The sequence below is a fragment of the Ranitomeya variabilis genome, chromosome 3, assembly GCF_051348905.1.
Source record: "Ranitomeya variabilis isolate aRanVar5 chromosome 3, aRanVar5.hap1, whole genome shotgun sequence".
NCBI classification, from domain to species: domain Eukaryota; kingdom Metazoa; phylum Chordata; class Amphibia; order Anura; family Dendrobatidae; genus Ranitomeya; species Ranitomeya variabilis.
Window position 1 is genome coordinate 775,700,661 of NC_135234.1, and position 22,127 is coordinate 775,722,787.

The 22,127-nt window shown below is 47.1% G+C and overlaps 1 protein-coding gene across 1 annotated transcript in view; it reads right to left on the reverse strand.

Annotated features, from left to right (window-relative positions):
• Positions 1 to 22,127, reverse strand: part of LOC143817843 (uncharacterized) — an 81,374-nt gene that overhangs the window by 58,823 nt on the left and 424 nt on the right. Inside the window, exons 2-8 of the mRNA XM_077299306.1 lie at positions 16,409 to 16,555; positions 16,134 to 16,301; positions 15,927 to 16,050; positions 15,711 to 15,808; positions 15,117 to 15,198; positions 2,822 to 2,919; positions 650 to 731 (exon numbers count right to left, since the gene is read on the reverse strand). Of these exons, the coding sequence (XP_077155421.1) occupies positions 650 to 731; positions 2,822 to 2,919; positions 15,117 to 15,198; positions 15,711 to 15,808; positions 15,927 to 16,050; positions 16,134 to 16,301; positions 16,409 to 16,486 (730 nt within the window). The 5' untranslated portion in view covers positions 16,487 to 16,555. The remainder of the gene's footprint in view (positions 1 to 649; positions 732 to 2,821; positions 2,920 to 15,116; positions 15,199 to 15,710; positions 15,809 to 15,926; positions 16,051 to 16,133; positions 16,302 to 16,408; positions 16,556 to 22,127) is intronic.

Below are 22,127 nucleotides of genomic sequence, written 5' to 3' on the forward strand. Positions count from 1 at the left end.
ACTTGACCTCTACTTTATCTCTTCACACTCTCCGAAAAGAGCTTTACATCCTATGAAAAAAAACTACAACCATTCACATCCCCCTTTTCATACAGACCACCTGTAACCTGACCCAACACATACAAATTATATGAATGTGCCCTCAAAACTATAGTGAGACACTGAGCTGGATACTGAATTCATGAGGACTGTGCGGATAGATCCCCTAGCCTGGTCCATGGACCAACACCCACAAGACTTATCCATCAACCCCAATACACATAGAAACTGATCCATGGGCCCAACATCCCTTTTAGATGGATTAATATAACCCAGCACCACCTATACACTGGTTTATGGTCTCCAAACCCCCCAAACATAGATTCATGGAACCCAACAACGCTAAACTGGAAACTGGACCCAATACCTCTAAAGACTAATTCAAAAACCCCAATAGCTCTACAGATGGGTACCTGAACCTCAATACTGTGTAGAGAATTATACATGAGAAGCAAGAAGCACAGATGAAAATCAACTGATCCAACTCATTGGACGAGGAAATCAGAGAAGATCAGCCGGTTTCTCTACCATAGACGTCTCTTCTGTAGGAAACCCAGTGGGACTAAGAAGAACGATCCCATAAGTACATGGATCTATGAAAGGCTCTTACCATTCGTGGATTCTGATACAGGTTCTTCAAGTCCATCTGTCATTCCACCAGGAGATTCAGGCACGGTCACAATATTAAAGGCCTAAGATCAAAAATAAATTCTCATTTATTTAATTTACAGGATAAGTTCACAATTGATTGACCAAAAAAACGTAATTCTGGCGTTTCAAATTTTTTTCTTGCTACGCCTTTTAGCGATCAGGTTAATGGTTTTTTTATTGATAGATCGGGCGATTCTGAATGCGGCAATACCAGATATGTGTAGGTTTGATTTTTTTTTTATTGTTTTATTTTGAATGGGGCGAAAGGGGGGTGATTTAACCTTTTATTTATTTTATTTATTTTTTTTCACATTTTTTTTCTTACTTTTTCCATTTAGCGTTTGACAGCGGCATTTAACTAGTTAATAGCGGCGCGACTTTGATGCGGGCTCACCGCCGGAGCCCGCATCAAAGCGGGGGTTCTGACCTTGGATGTACTATCCCGTCCGAGGTCAGAAAGGGGTTAAAGAAACAAGAGAACTCTGCGTGTCTGGTGTCACCGCACTCGCACTGACCTGGAGAATTGTATCGCCGGGTCATTAAAATATATATATATATAAAAAAAAATGGTGAAATTGCACTTTTTCCGCTATTTTGCATGAAAATATAAATAACGTCAATCAAAAGTACAACTTGTCCCGCACAAAACAAGCCCTCATTCAGCTATGGGGTCAGAAAAATAAAAAAAGTTATGGCTGACGATGTCACAGCGAGGCGACAGAGCAAGTCACAGCGAGGCGACAGAGCAAGTCACAGCGAGGCGACAGAGCAAGTCACAGCGAGGCGACAGAGCAAGTCACAGCGAGGCGACAGAGCAAGTCACAGCGAGGCGACAGAGCAAGTCACAGCGAGGCGACAGAGCAAGTCACAGCGAGGCGACAGAGCAAGTCACAGCGAGGCGATAGAGCAAGTCACAGCGAGGCGACAGAGCAAGTCACAGCGAGGCGACAGAAGACATCACAGCGAGGCGACAGAGCAAGTCACAGCGAGGCAACAGAGCAAGTCACAGCGAGGCGACAGAGCAAGTCACAGCGAGGCGACAGAAGACGTCACAGCGAGGCGACAGAGCAAGTCACAGCGAGGCGACAGAGCAAGTCACAGCGAGGCGACAGAGCAAGTCACAGCGAGGCGACAGAGCAAGTCACAGCGAGGCGACAGAGCAAGTCACAGCGAGGCGACAGAGCAAGTCACAGCGAGGCGACAGAGCAAGTCACAGCGAGGCGACAGAGCAAGTCACAGCGAGGCGACAGAGCAAGTCACAGCGAGGCGACAGAGGAAGTCACAGCGAGGCGACAGAAGACATCACAGCGAGGCGACAGAGGGCGTCACAGCAAGGCGACAGAGGACATCACAGGAGATGACAGAGGACGTCACAGCGAGGCGACAGAGGACTTCACAGCGAGGCGACAGAGGACGTCACAGCGAGGTAACAGAGGATTTCACAGCATAACAATATATGACAGGACTTCTCAGAGAATACAGAGGAAATCACAGCGACCATCACAGACTACAGAGAACATCACTGAGACTACAAAGGACATCACTGAGACTACAGAGGACATCAGAGAGACTACAGAGGACATCACAGAGAGTACAGAGGACGTTACACTGCCTTTTAGATTGAGGGTTTTTTCACAGCCCTGTTTGAGGGTGGCCCCAATTACAAAGTCTCCTATTTATGTATTTTAAGTCGTATACAATTTTCTTACTGAAATTCTTCTAAGCTTCTCAGCGTCTTCCCTGACTTTAAACACTGAATTAAACTCGGACATTTCAGAATTGACCACGAGTCCTGGAGCCTAAACACTACATATACGAATGACTGATCCCTGCTGCTGATGTGCCGCGCGCCTGCTCCTCTGTACAATACATGACATTATTCTGTTCGCCCTAGAAGCAGCTGATTGGCATTGTGCTCTTATTTCCATCTAGATGGCAGAACATTTATCCTCACTCAGTGACCAAGTGGATCTAAACAGGGGAATTTATCACCATCTTTTATGAAGATTGTCTATTTGTAGCCGCTACTGATCCCAGCAGACACGGCGTCTACACTCCACTGCTGGAGGTTAGTAGAAAGCTTCATGACATCGGTCTACAGAGGATTTCCAGACACCTCAGCTCCACCTACCTGATGATCCAGGAGGACATTCTGCTTCTCCTCTGGACGATCCTGGGAAGATAGAGGACTGGGACTTCTCTCTGGTGGATTTCTTGGACTTAATCCATCTATAGAAAATATACACAGGACTGAATACATCGTCTACATGTGATGATCAGAAGATGGGGAGTCTAGGTGACCGCAGGCAGTCACAGACTTATGGTTTCCAGACTCACTTTTTGACCACTTTAAAGACATTATCTCCATATATACAGTGCCTTGGGAAAGTATTCGGCCCTCTTGAACTTTTCAACCTTTTCCCACATATCATGCTTCAAACACAAAGATACCAAATGTAAATTTTCGGTGAAGAATCAACAACAAGTGGAACACAATAGTGAAGTTGAGCAAAATTTATTGGTTATTTTAAATTTTTGTGGAAATTCAAAAACTGAAAAGTGGGGTGTGCAATATTATTCGGCCCCTTTACCTTAATACTTTGTTGCGCCTCCTTTTGCTGCGATTACAAGTCTCTTGGGGTTTGTCTCTATCAGTTTTGTACATGGAGAGACTGAAATTCTCGCCCGTTCTTCCTTGGCAAACAGCTCGAGCTCAGTGAGGTTGATGGAGATCGTTTGTGAACAGCAGTTTTCAGCTCTTTCCACAGATTCTCGATTGGATTGAGGTCTGGACTCTGACTTGGCCATTCTAACACCTGGATACATTTATTTGTGAACCATTCCATTGTACATTTTGCTTTATGTTTGGGATCATTGTCTTGTTGGAAGACAAATCTCCGTCCCAGTCTCAGGTCTTTTGCAGACTCCAACAGGTTTTCTTCAAGAATGGTCCTGTATTTGGCTCCATCCATCTTCCCATCAATTTTAACCATCTTCCCTGTCCCTGCTGAAGAAAAGCAGGCCCAAACCATGATGCTGCCACCACCATGTTTGACAGTGGGGGATGGTGTGTTCAGGGTGATGAGCTGTGTTGCCTTTACGCCAAACATATCGTTTCGCATTGTTGCCAAAAAGTTCTACTTTGGTTTCATCTGACCAGAGCACCTTCTTCCACATGTTTGGTGTCTCCCAGGTGGCTTGTTGCAAACTTTAAATGAAACTTTTTATGGATATCTTTGAGAAATGGCTTTCTTCTTGCCACTCTTCCATAAAGGCCAGATTTGTGCAGTGTACGACTGATTGTTGTCCTATGGACAGACTGTCCCACCCCAGCTGTAGATCTCTGCAGGTCATCCAGAGTGATCAGGGGCCTCTTGGCTGCATCTCTGATCAGTCTTCTCCTTGTTTGAGATGAAAGTTTAGAGGGACGGCCGGGTCTTGGTAGATTTGCAGTGGTATGATACTCCTTCCATTTCAATATGATCGCTTGCACAGTGCTCCATGGGATGTTTAAAGTTTTGGAAATCATTTTGTATCCAAATCCGGCTTTAAAGTTCTCCACAACAGTATCACGGACCTGCCTGTTGTGTTCCTTGGTCTTCATGATGCTCTCTGTTATGATCTGGTGGCCTAGGAGCAGCATGAGACGTACTCTGGAGAAGGTGGTACCTGTACTGACCGCAGACCCTGAACTTAACACCGCAACTAGAAGTAGCCGTGGAATGTACCTAACACTTCCTATGCGGCAGAAGGGAACTGGATTTGGGCTCATCGAATACATCCTGGAAATCTGACAAATACTCAGGAATTTCAGAAGAGGGGGAGAAGGAAATTGACATCAAAGGAACGTCACCATGAACCCCCTGACAACCCCAACTAGACACAGACATAGATTTCCAATCTAATACCGGATTATGCACCTGTAACCATGGGAAACCCAGCACAATAGCATCATGCAAATTATGCAACACCAGAAAACGACAATCTTCCTGATGGGCTGGCGCCATGCACATGGTTAACTGTGTCCAAAACTGAGGTTTATTTTTAGCCAACGGTGTAGCATCAATGCCCCTCAAAGGAATAGGACTCCGCAAAGGCTGCAAGGGGAAACCACAACGTCTGGCAAATTCTAAGTCCAGTAAGTTTAAAGCGGCGCCTGAATCCACAAATGCCATGACAGAAAATGACGATAATGAGCAGATCAGGGTCACAGATAACAGAAATTTAGGTTGTACAGTACTGATGGTAACAGAACCAGCGATTCTCTTGGTACGCTTAGGGCAATCAGAAATAACATGAGCAGAATCGCCGCAGTAAAAGCACAACCTATTCTGACGTCTGAATCCTTGTCGTTCAGCTCTAGACAGAATCCTATCACACTGCATAGGCTCAGGACTCCGCTCGGAAGACAACGCCACAGCGCGCACAACTCTGCGCTCACGCAAGCGCCGATCAATCTGAATGGCCAGAGACATAGAATCACTCAGACCAGCAGGCATGGGGAACCCCACCATAACGTCTTTAACAGATTCAGAAAGACCCTTTCTGAAAATTGCTGCCAAGGCATCCTCATTCCATTTAGTCAGTACAGACCATTTTCTGAATTTCTGGCAATATGATTCTGCCGCTTCTTGACCCTGACACAGGGCCAACAAGGTCTTCTCAGCATGATCCACTGAATTATGTTCATCATACAATAACCCTAGCGCCTGGAAAAAGGTGTCTACATTAAGCAAGGCCGGATTCCCAGGTTCCAGGGAAAATGCCCAATCCTGAGGGTCGCCACGCAACAGAGAGATGACTATTTTAACCTGCTGAATGGAATCACCAGAGGAACGGGGTTTCAGAGCAAAAAACAGTTTACAGTTATTCTTAAAGCTCAAAAATTTGGACCTATCCCCAAAAAACAAATCAGGAGTTGGAATTCTAGGCTCTAAAACCGGAGTCTGAATGATATAATCGGAAATACCCTGTACTCTAGTAACAAGTTGAGCCACACGAGAAGTCAATCCCTGAACATCCATGCCAGCGCCGAACTCCTGAGCCACCCAGAGGTAAAGAGGGAAGAAAAGACACAACAGACTACAGAAAAAAAAAATGGCTCAGCACTTTCCTTCCCTTCTTCTGAGATGCGATTAACTCATTGTTGGCCAGTTGTACTGTTATGATCTGGTGGCCTAGGAGCAGCATGAGATGTACTCTGGAGAAGGTGGTACCTGTACAGACCGCAGACCCTGAACTTAACACCGCAACTAGAAGTAGCCGTGGAATGTACCTAGCGCTCCCTAGACATCTCGACACAGCCGGAGGACTAAATACCCCTAGAGATAGAAAAGGGAAAACTATCTTGCCTCAGAGAAAATCCCCAAAGGATAGACAGTCCCCCACAAATATTGACTGTGAGAGAAGAGGGAAATAACATACGCAGACTGAAATCAGGATTTAGCAAAGGAGGCCGTTCTAGCTAAATAGAAAGGATAGGACAGAGTACTATGCGGTCAGTATTAAAACACTAGAAAATATCCACCACAGAAAATACAAAATCTCCACATCTAACTAAAGATATGGAGGGTATATCTGCATCTCCAGAGATACCAGCTTGGATGAACAAATCCTTATACAGACCAAGCTGGACAAGACAAAAAAAACATGGAAAAGAACTGAACAATAAGGCCACAGCATGTGGACAGCAAAAAATTAAGGCCAGAACTTATCTTTGTTGAAATAAACAGCAAAGCAGGAGAGACCAGGCAGAGATGTGAATCCTCCAGGAACAATGGACAACTGGCACTGACTAAAGGGTCAAGCAAGACTAAATAGCCCAGTCAGGATTGCAATAAGTGGACACACCTGATGAATGCTGCGATCCAGAGACAGCAGCACTACCACTTATAACCACCGGAGGGAGCCCAAGAGCAGAATTCACAACAGCTCTGTGCTTCATACAGACCCCTGAGACTATCACAGAGCAGGTGCATTTATACGGAGACTTGATTCCACACAGGTGGATTATATTTATCATCATTAGGCATTTAGGACAACATTGGATCATTCAGAGATCCACAATGAACTTCTGCACTGAAAGTAAAGGGGCCGAATAATATTGCACGCCCCACTTTTCAGTTTTTGAATTTCCACAAAAATTTAAAATAACCAATAAATTATGTTCAACTTCACAATTGTGTTCCACTTGTTGTTGGTTCTTCACCAAAAATTTACATTTGGTATCTTTATGTTTGAAGCATGATATGTGGGAAAAGGTTGGAAAGGTCCAGGGGGCCGATTACTTTCGCAAGGCACTGTAAGTGTCAGTCTTGTGGAGCAAATCTTGTCACAACAAATTCCCTAAATATTAGGGGGGTCTACACTTAATTACAGACTTTATACACCCCTACGAACTCTGAACGGACTAATTCAAGAACCCCAATATGCCTATAGACTAGTACAAAAGTATTGACACCCCTGCAATTCTGTCAGATAATACTCAGTTTCTTCCTGAAAATGATTGCAATCACAAATTCTTTGGTATTATTATCTTCATTTAATTTGTCTTAAATGAAAAAACACAAAAGAGAATGAGGCAAAAAGCAAAACATTGATCATTTCACACAAAACTCCAAAAATGGGCCAGACAAAAGTATTGGCACCCTCAGCCTAATACTTGGTTGCAAAACCTTTAGCCAAAATAACTGCGACCAACCGCTTCCGGTAACCATTAATGAGTTTCTTACAATGCTCTGCTGGAATTTTAGACCATTCTTCTTTGGCAAACTGCTCCAGGTCCCTGATATTTGAAGGGTGCCTTCTCCAAACTGCCATTTTTAGATCTCTCCACAGGTGTTCTATGGGATTCAGGTCTGGATTCATTGCTGGCCACCTTAGAAGTCTCCAGTGCTTTCTCTCAAACCATTTTCTAGTGCTTTTTGAAGTGTGTTTTGGGTCATTGTCCTGCTGGAAGACCCATGACCTCTGAGGGAGACCCAGCTTTCTCACACTGGGCCCTACGTTATGCTGCAAAATTTGTTGGTAGTCTTCAGACTTCATAATGCCATGCACACGGTCAAGCAGTCCAGTGCCAGAGGCAGCAAAGCCACCCCAAAACATCAGGGAACCTCCGCCATGTTTGACTGTAGGGACCGTGTTCTTTTCTTTGAATGCCTCTTTTTTTCTCCTGTAAACTCTATGTTGATGCCTTTGCCCAAAAAGCTCTACTTTTGTCTCATCTGACCAGAGAATATTCTTCCAAAACGTTTTAGGCTTTTTCAGGTAAGTTTTGGCAAACTCCAGCCTGGCTTTTTTATGTCTCGGGGTAAGAAGTGGGGTCTTCCTGGGTCTCCTACCATACAGTCTCTTTTCATTCAGACGCCGACGGATAGTACGGGTTGACACTGTTGTACCCTCGGACTGCAGGGCAGCTTGAACTTGTTTGGATGTTAGTCGAGGTTCTTTATCCAACATCCGCACAATCTTGCGTTGAAATCTCTTGTTAATTTTTCTCTTCCGTCCACATCTAGGGAGGTTAGCCACAGTGCCATGGGCTTTACACTTCTTGATGACACTGCGCACGGTAGACACAGGAACATTCAGGTCTTTGGAGATGGACTTGTAGCCTTGAGATTGCTCATGCTTCCTCACAATTTGGTTTCTCAAGTCCTCAGACAGTTCTTTGGTCTTCTTTCTTTTCTCCATGCTCAATGTGGTACACACAAGGACACAGGACAGAGGTTGAGCCAACTTTAATCCATGTCAACTGGCTGCAAGTGTGATTTAGTTATTGCCAACACCTGTTAGGTGCCACAGGTAAGTTACAGGGGCTGTTAATTACACTAATTAGAGAAGCATCACAGGATTTTTCCAACAGTGCCAATACTTTTGTCCACCCCCTTTTTTATGTTTAGTGTGGAATTATATCCAATTTGGCTTTAGGACAATTCTTTTTGTGTTTTTTAATTTAAGACAAATTAAATGAAGATAATAATAACAAAGAATTTGTGTTTGCAATCATTTTCAGGAAGAAACTGAGTATTATCTGACAGAATTGCAGGGGTGTCAATACTTTTGGCCATGACTGTTCATGTAGACCGATACTGCTCAGAGACTGGTTCATGGGGTTTCAGGTACCAGAGATTGGAAACATGGGCTTTAAAATGTAACTTCTCATTCCTGCAGTAGAATAATCAATATTAAATACTTTTCATGATTAATATTCTACAGATATTTAATAATATTTTTCTGAACTTGTGGTAAAACAACAGGATGAAATCAACTGATTCCACTCACTAGACGAGGAATTCAGTTAAAGATCATCCGGTTTGGGGGGCGTGGCTATGTAGTTGGAGCGAGCAGACGCACTTAGCTGGAGCTCCTAACATCCTGCCATTATCCGGGCACATTAACCTCCTTAAAAGCGGAACGATTACCACCTACGGTTCTCCTGTGGCACCGGGAGGTGAACGGCTGCAGCAGACGGTATTCTGAAGCTGGAGGACGGCTTGGGACCCGGGGGAGTCTGTGAGTGCAGCGGGACACACGAGGCGGCGGCCATCTTTGTGGGCGCGCGCCCAGAGGATCGCAGGAGCGGTGCAACTTTTAACAATACCGCGGGGACTTCAGCACTCCTGGGCGGCTCTGCAGCATAGTCCGACAGCACGGGGGACCTGAGGAGAGGATCGGCGGTACTGGCGAGAGGCGGCAGACACTCTGCAGGTGCGCACTCAATCAGGAGGAGCTGCTGCACTAAGTACTATCCGGGCAGCGCGTCAGGAGAGGTGACTGTTATCGGCATTCATTATAGTGGGGACTATCGGTGTGTGCCCTGAAATAGTGGCCCCGGTCTTCCCCCCAGTCTGAATATACCTCTCTCTGTCGGCGCTAAAGATTTGGAGGGCTTGGCACCCCTTCTTGCTGCTGACTCCGTGGAGCTGTGGCCCTTCTCCTCCCCCCTGGTGCGCTGAGTTTACTCACTTCAATTGATTAGACTTTGCTGCATATAATCTGACCCGTTGTGATTGGGGACTCCCTGCCTGTCTCGTGACTCCTTGCTGCCACCATTTTACTTTCCACCTCAAAGAATCATGCAGCACTCAAAGGGTTCGGCAACTGCCGACAAATTGAAAAAATTTGCCAGAGAGGAACCCTCTGATGGTGGTCGGAACCTTAGGAACAGCTCCTCACTAGCGTCACGTAAGGGCCGTCCATCAGATAGTAATGAAGAGGGGGTACAGGACGACTTAACCCTTAAACGCGCCTCTGAGCAATTAATGCAGGCTATATCCTTGACCAGATCTGCTCTTACAGAAAAGATAGAAGACGTGCACACTGAGGTGGGGCGCCTGAGACGTGATATGCAAAGTATGGGAGGTCGCATTACGGAGGTGGAAACAAGAGTTTTCCAAATGGAAGATGTAATTCCCCCTATGGAGGCCAAATTGACAAAGGTGGCTGGCTCCATTAATGCTTGGAAACAGAAGGCAGATGATCTGGAAAATAGACTACGCCGAAATAACATCCGGATTGTTGGTCTACCAGAGCGGTCTGAGGGCCAGCACCCTGAAGAGTTTTTGGAAGACTGGCTGAAATCCTCCTTGGGGGGTGAGTTCTCCTCAACTTTCTCCGTAGAGAGAGCCCACAGAGTTCCTACGAGACCTAATCCCCCCGGAGCCCCCCCGAGGCCTCTCTTGGCGCGCCTCCTCAACGGTAAAGATAGGGACGCTATCCTGCGTCTAGCAAGGCAGAAAAGCCCTATTAAATTTCACAACACCACCATTTCAATCTTCCCGGATTTTTCGGTGGAGCTTCAGAAACAAAGGGCACGTTTCATCGACATCAAGAAACAACTCAGAGATCGCAATGTCATATATTCCATGATATACCCTGCTAGGTTGCGGGTGGTTTATGAGGGTACCTCTGTGTTTTTTACTGACCCAGAGGAGGCGGTTGAATGGCTGCGCACCCACGGTGCGACCAATGCAAAATAATTCTAAAATATTTGTGCTATTACTTACGAAATGGAGCTTCCAAGAAAGGCGTCGAATTTATCAACAATATCGGACGCTGATTTCAGTGAGGATATCCCCGTTTTTTCTTCTCAATAGGAGTATGGGACTTCACTCCTACACTGTTTGGTTTTTTTATACACTGTTCTTATCTTGTAGTTTGGTTCAAACTTGTTCTACAAAAAATTGCTGTCAGGGAGATGTGTTTTTCCACTGTATTTCAGGAACATGTTGGCGTAACAATGTTTATAATATGCAACTAAGAAGGTATGGCATCTAATCTTACATGGTTGACATGGAATGTGAGAGGCCTGGGATCACCACGAAAAAGAGTTAAAGTATTTTCCCAGATAAAGCGTTATCACCCACATGTAGTCACTCTGGTAGAAACGCATTTGACAAGGGACTCGGCCCGATATGTCCAGAAACCGTGGGTACAGTGGTCTGTTCACACATTTCATACGAGCTACTCTAGAGGGGTCTCGTTGTTAATCCATAAGGATATTAGATGGGAGGTCGGAGAGATATGGAGAGACACTGAAGGGCGTTTTATTTTTGTACACGCATGGATTGATTTGAAGGAATATGTTATTATTTGTATATATAATCCCCCCCCTGCTAATTTATCCATCATAAAAAAGGCATTGGGATTTACTTTAAACTACCCAGATGCACATATTGTGTGCATGGGCGATTTTAACCTGGTTATGGATGAGGGTCTTGACAGACTTAGACTTGAAGATAGGGCTCCAGGGGAGACTCTAGGCCGATCTCGTTTATTCACATTCATGGAGGGCAGTGGCTGGTTGGATTTATGGAGGATACAATACCCAGATAAAAAAGAATACACCTGCCACTCGTCAGTTCGGCGCACTTTATCTCGCCTGGATTATATCTTTGGCTCCAGCAATTTGGCCATTTGGGTAGAGGAGGTACAGCATGGGAATAGAGGTATTTCAGACCACAGCCCAGTAATCCTTAAACTTAACTTTGGTCAGAAGAGGCAGGAGAGGGTTTGGAAACTAAATCCATTTTGGTTAAAACTGATTGGCCCCAATGATAGAACTCTAGAACAACTAGACTGTTTCATAACATCCGACCCAGAGCCACAAAATATAAATATGTTTTGGGACGCTCTTAAAGCGTTCATGAGAGGTTGCCTGACGTCTACAATCTCCTACATTAAACGGAAAACCTCTCGTGAAGATGATGAGATGGAACAACGACTAAGGGACTCAGAAAAGGCCTATATCGCTAATCAGACCAGTGTGAATAGGGCAGAGTGGTTGTTATCTCACAGATTACATGCACAATATGTTGACACTAAATCCAAACGTAAACTTTTCTTCACTAGACAAACTTACTTTGAACTGGGGAATCAGTCAAGCAAACTACTAGCCTTCATGGTACGACAACAAAATACATCGAATACTATACTTAAAATCCGAAACCCAGATGGCATAATAGTGACCTCCACGAGTGACATACTTCTATGCTTTCAGGAATATTATAAAAAGTTATATCGTTCTCAAGGGGACCTTAATACGGTGGACTGTCTGGGTTACTTGTCAGATATTGAATTTCCTGTGTTGAGCTCTGCACAACAAGCTTTTTTAGATGCAGATTTTACTTTGGAGGAAATTAATACTGCTATAGCGGACATGGCCTCTGGGAAGGCACCGGGCCCCGACGGGTTCCCCATAGAATTGTATAGGCAATATCGTGACCACCTAGCACCGAGTCTTTTGAGGGTGTTCCGGGAAATTTGGAGAGGGGGAGGTTCTTTGCCAGATTCTTTTTATGATGCAAATATTATAGTTTTAAAAAAGGAAGGTAAAGACCCCCTGGAATGTGGATCATACCGCCCTATATCACTGGTAAATGTTGACTATAAGATTTTCACTAAAATACTAGCCACTAGATTGAATGCAGTAATATTAGATATAATACACCCAGACCAGACCGGATTTATGCCTGGTAAAAACACGTCTATTAATATTAGGAGGGTCCAGTCGGTAACACAATATAGCTCACTAAAATTGGAAAACAGATGGGCTTTGGCCTCGCTAGACGCGGCCAAGGCGTTTGATTCCCTTGAATGGTCCTTTTTAAATGCATGTCTGCAGAAATATAATTTCGGCCCCAAGTTTCAAAAATGGATTAGCGCAATATATATGAAACCTAAAGCTCGGATAATAGTCAATAATTCCAGGTCAGATGCTTTCCCCCTAATGAGAGGGACCCGGCAGGGCTGCCCCCTTTCGCCGGCCCTTTTTGCCCTCGCTATCGAAGCACTAGCGATACGTATGAGATCTGCCCCGTCTATTAAAGGTATTACAATAGCTAACCGTGTAGAGACTGTTGGCCTGTATGCAGATGACATGGTAGTTTTTATGGATGATGTGGAAGAGACACTACCACAGGTGATTTCCATCATAAATAAATTTAGTGGGTACTCCGGATTATATATAAATTGGGACAAGTCCTCCTTGATGTCTCTCTCCCATGCTTCGGCTGATCACCTTGAGAAGCTATCACCATTACCAGTAGTGTCCCATTTTAAGTATTTGGGAATAAATATACCTAGGAGTAGTGAGCTGGATTTACAGCTTAATGTTCTGCCATTATTAGATCTAGTCAAACATAAATTTACGGTATGGGAGAAATTGCCATTGTCTGTCTCTGGTCGTATAAATCTAATTAAGATGATATTACTTCCGAAGCTTAACTATTCCCTCCAGCACAGTGCAGTTCCCGTCCCCAGATCCTTTTTTTCAAACCTAAACTCCTTAATATCATCTTTTGTGTGGGGGAAATCTAGACCTAAACTTAAGCTGTCTACTTTGCAAAGATCCAAACAGATGGGGGGTGTAGCGTTACCTAATTTTTTTCTATATTACTTAGCCGGACAATTAAGAGCACTGAGTGCGTGGATGCCTGGGGGTCATCTTCCAAACTCGGAAAGTCATCTGGCCCATGCAGCAAAAACGGAGTGTTTACTGGGTTTTTTAGAAATAGACAAACCCAATACCCCTAAATTGTTACCACTCCTTCGCCTAGCGAGATCGGTTTGGCGTCAGGGGAAAAAGGTCGCTCACTTTGAAAATATTATAGCCGAAATGCCATTGTGGAACAATGAGTGTCTCCGGGAGCTGTTAGATCACCCATCTACCCAATTTTGGACCTCGCATGGGATTGCTTCCATTAATAATTTATACGAACAGGGTGTGTTGATGTCTTTTGAACAACTACGAGTTAAATGTGATATTCCAAGATCCCAATTCTTTCGTTATTTGCAACTTAGATCTGCGCTACAATCATATATACGCAGAATGGGGCCTATGTCAATAATATCGTCCCTTCCGTTAATAGGGATCCTCAAATCACAGGGGCCCCGAGGTCTCATTTCCACTCTATACACACATCTATTGTCTGTGGGTGCGGATTCTGAGGTACTGCCGGTTAAAGGGAAATGGAAGCTTTTAATTCCAGATCTTCAGGATGAGGACTGGGAAATGATTTTAGAGTCCCCATCCAAGGTATCCCCATCGGCTAACAATAAAATGATCCAAATGTATATAATACATCAAGCTTATCTAACCCCGTCGCGGCTATTTAAAATGGGTAGGGGCGGCTCCTCGGAATGTCTGAGATGTCATGTAGAGGAAGCGGATTTTCTACACATGATATGGGGCTGTCCAATCATTCAATCCTTTTGGAGGGAGGTGACATCCTTGCTGTCCTCTCTAATGCATACTTCTGTCCCCTTAGATCCGTTAATATGTCTATTCGGAGTACTTGATGAAGAGATATGGGGACATCATGTACAAATTCTTCTGAGAGAAACACTTTTTTTAGCAAGGAAAATAATAGCTTTAAGATGGATGGGGAACAATAATCCGTCGCTCAGAGCATGGATCGATCTGGTGAACTCGGTAATACCTTTTGAACGCACACTATACCAGAATAGAGGTTGTATGGGAAAATTTGAAAAGATATGGGAGATATGGAACTCTTCATACCACACCATGTCATCACGTGATGGATAGCCTAGCTTTTCTACATTATTTGACAAATTTTCATTGGTTACTGCCTCTTCTCGATGTTTAAAATATATGTTTGCTACAGTGGGTGTTAGTTTTTTATTTTTCTTTTGGCAGCAAGATGATTGAGTGTTCAGAAAAAAGAGTCTAAAGTTTTGTTGTAGATTCTTTGGGTGTACTGTAATGCTTTAACTTTTCTGTGAACGAAGTCATGTAACATTTTGTGTATTAAGATGACTGGAATCATACTTGTTTATCAATTCGGTTACAATATTATGTGCACCTTGTTATGTTCAATAAACGAGTTTAAAAAAAAAAAGATCATCCGGTTTCTCTGCCAGCGGGACGAACGATCCATTAAACACATGGCTCTATGAAAGGCTCTTACCATTTGTGGATTCTGATCCAGGTTCTTCAAGTCCATCCATCGTTCCACCAGGAGATTCCTGCAACGTCACAATATTAAAGACCTAAGAGAAAAAAGAAGAAATTCTAGTTTATTTCATATCTAGTGAAAGGTCAAAAAACCCAAAAGTCCTCAACTAATTTACTGTAAAAAGGAGAAGACTCTCGTCATGTGAGGATCAGACGGGATCAACAACCAACCAAATATTCTACACTTCCGAGACTACAGAGGACTTGAAGCCATAACTACGAAGACTACCTTGGTACCGGGTCTTAATGAGATCAATGACCATCTCTTGACTCTTACAATACACATTATTCTGATCGCCTTAGAAGCAGCTGATTGGCATTGTGCTGATATCTCCATCTACATGGCAGAACATTTACCCTCACTGATTATCAATAGCCAAGTGGATCTAAACAGAGAATTTATCACCATCTTTTATGAAACCAGAAACTATTTGTAGCAGCTACTGACCCCAGTGGACACAGCACCTACACTCCACTACTGGAGGTTAGTAGAAAACTTAATTACATCGGTCTATTAAGGATTTCCAGAAATCTCAGCTCCAACTACCTGACGTTCCAGGAGGACACTCGGCTTCTCCTCTGGACGATCCTGGGAATATAGAGGACTGGGACTTCTCTCTGGTGGATTTCTTGGACTGCACCCATCTATAGGAAATATACACAATGACTGAATACATCGTCTACATGTGATGATCAGATGATGGGGAGTCTAGGTGACCTCAGACCCGACCTCTCCTCTATAATTAGTACGGTCTCCTCTTACCCGGAGATGTGAGGGGCTGGTGATCGTCCATCATGATGTCCTTGTATAGATCCTTGTGTCCTTCTAAATACTCCCACTCCTCCATGGAGAAATAGACGGTGATGTCCTGACACCTTATAGGAACCTGACACACACAATGACCCGTCATTAGCAGACCCCTCCCCCGGCGTTATTATATAATGTCCCAGCATTCCCGGCAGCACTCACCTCTCCGCTCAGCAGCTCAGTGATCCTGTGGGTCAGTTCTAGGATCTTCTGCTCATGTATCAGTGAATGAGGTGGAGGCTCGGTGATGTCACTCGGGGTCCTGCTCCGTCCTCCTGACTCACGGGGGGTCACACACCCACCAGACGACGTCTTCACTACTGTGTGATCCTGGGTATGAGGAGACGCCGATCACTACATCTATTCTAAGGATCCTTCACCTTTCCCGTCATTTCCCTGCTTTACTCCTAGAGATCAGAGGGATATGAAGATCTCACCTCTCCAGTGATCCAGTAGATTATCTCCAGGGTGAGGTCTAATATCTGAGCAGCCATGTGGCTTCTGTCCTGCTCCATCCTCAGAGGGTCATCGATGGGAAGAAAGATCGTCCGCCAAAGAAATCTTTAATCTTGAAAATCGTGAATCTGAGGAATTAAAGAGAAAAACAAGAAGTGAATGGAAAATTCTATATGGAAGAACATGAAGAACGGAGTGGAAATGACTTCTACTCGATTATAAAAAAAACAAAAACCTTCCTTTATGAGAATATGGACTTATGTAAATTCATTTCTTGCAGATTCCGCAAACATGACGTGCGGTGACCCCCAAACACTGGTCGCGGGTAAACAAGACGGTTAGATGCAGCTTGTGACAGGGAAAGACTAGGCAGCTCTGAGGACCGGACGGCGGAGGGGCAGGCGAGCGGTGAGGGGAGTATCCTCTTTTGTTTCATGTAATGTTCATTATTGCTCTGGGGGCTGGAGAGGACCCACGGTACAATATGTGAAGAATAAATTCACTACAAATTTAATTTCCCAGGAAAACCTGCGCGATTTGCAAAATTGTAATGTTATCAGATCCACCCATCACCACGATGTTTCTGTTACCTGTCCTGGCTCTAGCGCCGGGCTTTACTCCCTTCTTTGATGGCCAGCTCCTTCCGTGCTAGTCTGGGGTATCACACTGACCTACAGCTTAGAGAATCCACCTCACCCATGAGTTTGGTTAATCTGTAGCCTGCGAACACAATTTTGCCCCTCGGGTCCATTTTGCTGCCCAGTTAATCCACCTCTTCCCTTGTGACTTCTCTCCCCCCTCCCCCAGGTCCCTCCACTACTCACAGAATTCAATTCATCCCAGATTGTCCCCACATTTTCCCCTCCATGACCTCCTGATACCTCCCCACACATGAGAACAAGATCTCCCTCTTAGTTCTCCTCACATGAACATCTACAAGGTTTCTCCCGTGCTTCCCTCTTACTCTGGAACTCGTTACCACAATCAGACATTTTCCTGCCTTCAAGAGCAACCTGACATATCTCCTCTTCAGAAGAGCCGACAACCACCAGTCGCCATATGAGCAGCTTCTCCGCTCTCACCTACCGGTTCCCTTCAGGGCTGTTGAGTTGATGTCCATTTTGGTGGAGTCGGAATAAAATGGTCTGACTCCAACAATATATAATAAATTGGGTGCAGTATTTAAATGCTGTATGTGCTGAATATTTTTTCATAAGAATTTGGGAAAGTTATAAACTGTCCTATAAATGTCTGTCCTATTCCTGATCTGAGGATCTCAGTTTTTAGTGCAGATGAATCTGTGCTGCACTTTATTTACATACTCGGTAGTAAAGCTCTTCCTCTACAGATCACAGCAAAAAGGCACTGATAAGGAACGTCTGCAGCCCTGCACTCATCTCAAGAACTGCTCGCGTGAACAGGAAAACAGGATTAAGGCTAGTACTTCTTAAAACATATCTAAACTTTCAATACACTGTGCGTAAATCAATAGTCCAGTGTATGTTTTTTCTGTATGCTTCATGTTTTAGTTTGCTTTTCCTCCGAGATCATGTTTGGAGAGGTTAGCTGATCTGATGCTCCTCATGTTATTAGCTCTGCTAGCAGTTTCAGTTTCTTTCTGGGGTATGATTCTGCACAAACTTGCTCCCTCCGTCCTCCCCTATTCATACACAGTGAAGCATCATGATGTGAAACATTTACTGAACTGTACCTTGAGAAAAGCCTGAGATTGAAAGTTCAGAGTAAAGCTATATAATAACATATATTACAAACTTTATATTTGTCATCATCCGTATTGATTTATGCGCAGTTTGTTTTATTCCTATCCAAAATTATACATGATTCCCTATTCTTGCAGGAATTACAATATGCCTTATATTTTTTTTTATAGGACAAAATTATTTTGAGAGCGAGTTTATATGATTGCAAAATCCCTAAGAAGCTTCCTATGAAGTCAGCTGTATTTGAGCATTTCAGATTAACTCAGGAAAAAAAAATATTGTGTCAGTGTATGACAAATGAAAAAGGCTGTGAACTCAAAATCAGTCCATACTCAGGCATTGATAAAAATGTTCCTACAAGAGCTTCCAATCTAAAAAGACATTTACAATACTTACACCCAAAATTTTTCAAAGCTGTGATTGAAAAAGATCACAGCAGCACCAAGAAACCAGAACCCAGCACTTCCCTCCATGGAAAGGAGGAGGAAAGAGCGTCACAAACATCAGTTATAAGATATTTTGTAAGTGACAAAGTTACTGTATTAATGACAGCAGATATGTATAAAACCTCATACAGCTTGTTGTGAAAGATGGTGGACCATCATCATTATCTGCACCACCAGCGTTTACAGCTCCTAATGAAGAAATGGCCACAAACTTAGTGCTCTGGAAAGAGAAAGTATTAGATTAGTGATTGAAGAACCCCTCAACCAAGAGGAGGTTCCTAAAGACTCAAGAGACGTTTTATATTTCTTAAAATGAATGCTGCACATGTCACAGAGTGAACTATTTTGCTATTAACGTTCGATTTGTTTGTGACAATAAGAAAATTGTTACCAAGACACTGGCAGTAAGTTACCTTCTACACCCCCTGGACCGCGGGCCGTCCACGCTCCTTCTACACCCCCTGGACCACGGTCCGTCCACGTTCCTTCTACACCCCCTGGACCACGGTCAGTCCACGCTCCTTCTACACCCCCTGGACCACGGTCCGTCCACGCTCCTTCTACACCCCCTGGACCACGGTCCGTCCACGCTCCTTCTACACCCCCTGGACCACGGTCCGTCCACGCTCCTTCTACACCCCCTGGACCGCGGTCCATCCACGCTCCTTCTATACCCCCTGGACCGCGGTCCGTCCACGCTCCTTCTACACCCCCTGGACCGCGGTCCGTCCACGCTCCTTCTACACCCCCTGGACCGCGGTCCGTCCACGCTCCTTCTACACCCCCTGGACCCCGGTCCGTCCACGCTCCTTCTACACCCCCTGGACCACAGTTCGTCCACGCTCCTTCTACACCCCCTGGACCACAGTCCGTCCACGCTCCTTCTACACCCCCTGGACCACAGTCCGTCCACGCTCCTTCTACACCCCCTGGACCACAGTCCGTCCACGCTCCTTCTACACCCCCTGGACAGCGGTCCGTCCACGCTCCTTCTACACCCCCTGGACCGCGGTCTGTCCACGCTTCTACACCCCCTGGACCACAGTCCGTCCACGCTCCTTCTACACCCCCTGGACCGCGGTCCGTCCACGCTCCTTCTACACCCCCTGGACCACAGTCCGTCCACGCTCCTTCTACACCCCCTGGACCGCGGTCCGTCCACGCTCCTTCTACACCCCCTGGACCGCTGCCCGTCCACTCTCCTTCTACATCCCCTGGACCGCGGTCCGTCCACGCTCCTTCTACACCCCCTGGACCGCAGTCCGTCCACGCTCCTTCTACACCCCCTGGACCGCGGTCCGTCCACGCTCCTTCTACACCCCCTGGACCGCGGTCCGTCCACGCTCCTTCTACACCCCCTGGACCGCGGTCCGTCTACGCTCCTTCTACACCCCCTGGACCGCGGTCCGTCCATGCTCCTTCTACACACCCTGGACCGCGGTCCGTCCACGCTCCTTCTACACCCCCTGGACCACGGTCCGTCCACGCTCCTTCTACACCCCCTGGACCACAATCCGTCCACGCTCCTTCTACACCCCCTGGACCGCGGTCCGTCCACGCTCCTTCTACACCCCCTGGACCGCTGCCCGTCCACGCTCCTTCTACACCCCCTGGACCGCGGTCCGTCCACGCTCCTTCTACACCCCCTGGACCGCAGTCCGTCCACGCTCCTTCTACACCCCCTGGACCGCTGCCCGTCCACGCTCCTTCTACACCCCCTGGACCGCGGTCCGTCCACGCTCCTTCTACACCCCCTGGACCGCAGTCCGTCCACGCTCCTTCTACACCCCTTGGACCACAGTCCGTCCACGCTCCTTCTACACCCCCTGGACCGCGGTCCGTCCACGCTCCTTCTACACCCCCTGGACCGCGGTCCGTCCACGCTCCTTCTACACCCCCTGGACCGCAGTCCATCCACGCTCCTTCTACACCCCCTGGACCGCGGTCCGTCCACGCTCCTTCTACACCCCCTGGACCGCGGTCCGTCCACGCTCCTTCTACACCCCCTGGACCGCGGTCTGTCCACGCTCCTTCTACACCCCCTGGACCGCGGTCCGTCCACACTCCTTCTACACCCCCTGGACCACAGTCCGTCCACGCTCCTTCTACACCCCCTGGACCGCGGTCCGTCCACGCTCCTTCTACACCCCCTGGACCACAGTCCGTCCACGCTCCTTCTACACCCCCTGGACCACAGTCCGTCCACACTCCTTCTACACCCCCTGGACCGCGGTCCGTCCACCCTCCTTCTACACCCCCTGGACCGCGATACGTCCACGCTCCTTCTACACCCCCTGGACCGCGGTCCGTCCACGCTCCTTCTACACCCCCTGGACCGCGGTCCGTCCACGCTCCTTCTACACCCCCTGGACCGCGGTCCGTCCACGCTCCTTCTACACCCCCTGGACCGCGGTCCGTCCACGCTCCTTCTACACCCCCTGGACCGCGGTCCGTCCACGCTCCTTCTACACCCCCTGGACCGCGGTCCGTCCACGCTCCTTCTACACCCCCTGGACCGCGGTCCGTCCACGCTCCTTCTACACCCCCTGGACCGCGGTCCGTCCACGCTCCTTCTACACCCCCTGGACCGCGGTCCGTCCACCCTCCTTCTACACCCCCTGGACCACGGTCCGTCCACGCTCCTTCTACACCCCCTGGACCGCGGTCCGTCCACGCTCCTTCTACACCCCCTGGACCACAGTCCGTCCACGCTCCTTCTACACCCCCTGGACCACAGTCCGTCCACGCTCCTTCTACACCCCCTGGACCGCGGTCCGTCCACCCTCCTTCTACACCCCCTGGACCGCGGTCCGTCCACGCTCCTTCTACACCCCCTGGACCGCGGTCCGTCCACGCTCCTTCTACACCCCCTGGACCGCGGTCCGTCCACGCTCCTTCTACACCCCCTGGACCGCGGTCCGTCCACGCTCCTTCTACACCCCCTGGACCGCGGTCCGTCCACGCTCCTTCTACACCCCCTGGACCGCGGTCCGTCCACGCTCCTTCTACACCCCCTGGACCGCGGTCCGTCCACCCTCCTTCTACACCCCCTGGACCGCGGTCCGTCCACCCTCCTTCTACACCCCCTGGACCGCGGTCCGTCCACGCTCCTTCTACACCCCCTGGACCGCGGTCCGTCCACGCTCCTTCTACACCCCCTGGACCGCGGTCCGTCCACGCTCCTTCTACACCCCCTGGACCGCGGTCCGTCCACGCTCCTTCTACACCCCCTGGACCACGGTCCGTCCACCCTCCTTCTACACCCCCTGGACCGCGGTCCGTCCTCGCTCCTTCTACACCCCCTGGACCACAGTCCGTCCACGCTCCTTCTACACCCCCTGGACCGCAGTCCGTCCACGCTCCTTCTACACCCCCTGGACCGCAGTCCGTCCACGCTCCTTCTACACCCCCTGGACCACGGTCCGTCCACGCTCCTTCTACACCCCCTGGAAAGCACAACAGGCCTCCTCACAATGACGGAGCGTCCCGGCGTCAGGTAATGTAAAGCCTCTGGCAATGCCAGGATTATTTAT